Below are 2969 nucleotides of genomic sequence, written 5' to 3' on the forward strand. Positions count from 1 at the left end.
GGGAAAGAGAAAGCAGAAAACAGATCACCATAGAAACTGGGTTACTACAGACAGCTGAGCCTTCCACATGACATAACCCTACAGATATTAAAGTCATCCTATGAGCACTAAGCTGTAGCTTTTCGTCTCTAGCATCACTGCCTAGCCTTAAATCCAAAGAAAACACCTGGTAAAAAGAACGGGTGGGAGGAAAGAGAGAGATGTTCCTAATTATAAGCACTGAATCATTTCACAACATCCTCACCTCATTAATTTAGCAGAATGATTTGCAAAATCAGATTTTCATTCTATCTTTTATATAATCAGTTGACGTTAAAATCCCATTGCTGCCTAGCCTGTAGTGGGATCCAACCCTGTCGCAGAAAACAAAGCACCACCGCTCCCGTTCACCAAACGGCACCGAGGGCCTTGTCTTGGGAAACACCTCACTCGAGTATGTCTACTATCCATCCCTCGTTATTTACTAGTACATAAAATCAAGTTTATGACTACATTAAAGTAAGACTAGAATACAATAAACTTCTAGAGGCACTGATTTACAAATCAGCCTTCTAAAAAGGGAAGGAAATTCTAGCCTAAAAATGCACTGAAATGACAATAAAAATGATGGCAAGAAACAAATTAACTTTACTGAAATTGTGCCTGATTACGATCAATGAATATATTACTCTTTGCAATAGTTCAATGTAAATTTTGAACCACCAGAATAAAACTGCTCACAGGGGAAATAACAGCATGATTTCCCTCCGGAAAGGCAGTGAATGACATTTTAGGCAAATATTGTTACCCCTCACGATAACCCAAGCTTACCGATAGCGTCACTTGCACTTTACGTTCCACTACTGATTTGGCCCTAACAAACTCAGCTGTGCTATCCAGGTAATAACGCTGCCCTTTCTCTGCGGGCGTGTTTCTGCCTCGCCACTGATGACTTCCCCCGCTCCCGACCGGAGACCTGGGACGGGAAGAGGCACGAGGAGGACGCGCAGCCCATCCTCCCGCCCTGCGCCGAAGCCACACCGTCACGCTGGCGCTGCGGGACGGAGACAGCCGCCAGCCACCTCCAGCCGAGCATCCACAGGACCATCGCTTCCTCTAAGCCAGTTTAAAAAAAAATCAGAATGAAAATGTAAAGCACGCAGGTGAGAGACCCTTGAATTCAGAAGGAAAACAAATAATTAAATGCGTATTGACAGGACTATTTCGAAACTCAGTTTCTTGCCTAGACTCTCGTCCAGCCTCGGCAGACTGAGGTAAAAACCTCCAAAATCACACGGAGTGTGGAATCGCCATACTCTGTTCAAGGAAAGACAAGCTGGGCTGCTGAAAGGCAATGGCTTAGTGATCTCTATGTAGTGGCTCTAAAAGAGTTCACAGCAGAAAAAAATACAGGGAGAAGTTTTCATTTTTCACTGGCAGGTCAGAAAGCTAGCTGTATTATCAAAATTTTATATAATAAGAAAATATAATAGGAAATTGCAGTATTCTCTCATACCTCATGATTTCATCTTAGATCACATGAAGAAATCAGCAGACTATAACAATTATCTATCAAATGAGACCATATGACTCACAAAGCCTCTCTTCTGAGATATTAACCTCTTGAAGTACTAATTGACATTGCTGACAGAACGGAATTAGCAATGCAAGCGGCTCAGCAGTCGCTTCAGCAGTCAAATAATCTTCCACTTCCATTGCACAATCACAAATACCGCAGAAGGACATACAGCTATCTTCCCAGCTTAACAGCTCTTTTGATAAGAGCTGAAAGAGTTCATGAAATGATCTACATCCCAAAAAGAAAAAGAAAAGGAAATTTCAACTCATAAAAAGCTGTCCCTCGTTTCCCAGCAAGATCTACCCATACACGTGAACTTGTACGATTTTCACTTCAGCAGAGATCATCTACTTATTTACTTACAGACAGCCTCAAAAAAGTCTTTCAGGTGTTAACCATGAAAACCTTACGAGAGACACTGCCCCTCTCTCTTTCAAGGATGACCTCATTTTTACGTAGGAATAAAGCAGCTCGTTAATGTCTGGATCAAAGAGATACTGTCAATCCTGGCAGCACTAGCTGAAGGAGCCGATGGAACAGCAACACACGGTGAAAGTCAAAGCTAGATTTGACCAAAAGCATTCAATGTGAGCCTGTTGCTAACTGAACATGGCCACCTGGAGAGAGCCGGCTGCATTATTAGGCTGGAAAAAGAAAAGTGTCAACATTAGCGAGGCGTAACTACAAAACGGAGCATAAAGTTGTAGGAGTTCACGCTGCAAAGTGTTGAACTTATCTGTGCAAAATGCTAACTTATTAGAAAAGGATTTCCTGAGCTGTGTGATCTCCTTGCATGGGGTTGCTCTGAAAACATAATTTGATGCTATTAGAATAATTTCCTTTCGGCATTATATTTTCCCTCATACTTGGTCCACGGTGCCACCACCATGGATGAGGATACTGAGCCTAGAAACACTTGAAACAGAAAAGATTACCGTTTATATTAACAATATAAGCAGATGCCTGGCTGGGTGAGTAACAGGTCGAACACACGTCTCAACTGGACCAACCTGCATCCCCTACAAAGAGACCCCGATCACCCACACACGAGGCGGGAAGAGGTCCCATTTCTTCCGCTGCCCGAAACCACTAAAATTCCTGCCCTCTGTCCTGCGATACGCAGGCAGTCCCAAGGAAGCACCGCACTTCGATTAACAAAGCGGTGCTGCTGGTTGCAGTTTGAAAAGAAAGACAGGACTTTACTCTCCTTTCATAAAAATGCCCGCTGACCAGGAGGGGTTGGAAAGTAGAGCATTTCCATGACAAGCAGGCTGCTGCAAAACCGCTGACCGGCTCATCTAAATTACTCCTACCACGTGAGGGAAATGGCATCATTAACTGTGCAAAAGAATCAAAACAGAAATTACCGATTCTCTTAAAGGCAGTAGCATTCTTCGGGCATGGAGCGTAT

At 43.3% G+C, this 2969-nt stretch overlaps 1 protein-coding gene across 1 annotated transcript in view; it reads right to left on the reverse strand.

The window, feature by feature from the left end:
* Positions 1 to 2007, reverse strand: part of MYO5A (myosin VA (heavy chain 12, myoxin)) — an 86656-nt gene extending 84649 nt beyond the window's left edge. Inside the window, exons 1-2 of the mRNA XM_009330997.1 lie at positions 1969 to 2007; positions 811 to 1095 (exon numbers count right to left, since the gene is read on the reverse strand). Of these exons, the coding sequence (XP_009329272.1) occupies positions 811 to 1095; positions 1969 to 2007 (324 nt within the window). The remainder of the gene's footprint in view (positions 1 to 810; positions 1096 to 1968) is intronic.
* Positions 2008 to 2969: the final 962 nt, after the last annotated feature.

This window comes from Pygoscelis adeliae, unplaced genomic scaffold (assembly GCF_000699105.1).
Source record: "Pygoscelis adeliae isolate BGI_AS28 unplaced genomic scaffold, ASM69910v1 Scaffold318, whole genome shotgun sequence".
Taxonomy (NCBI): Eukaryota; Metazoa; Chordata; class Aves; order Sphenisciformes; family Spheniscidae; genus Pygoscelis; species Pygoscelis adeliae.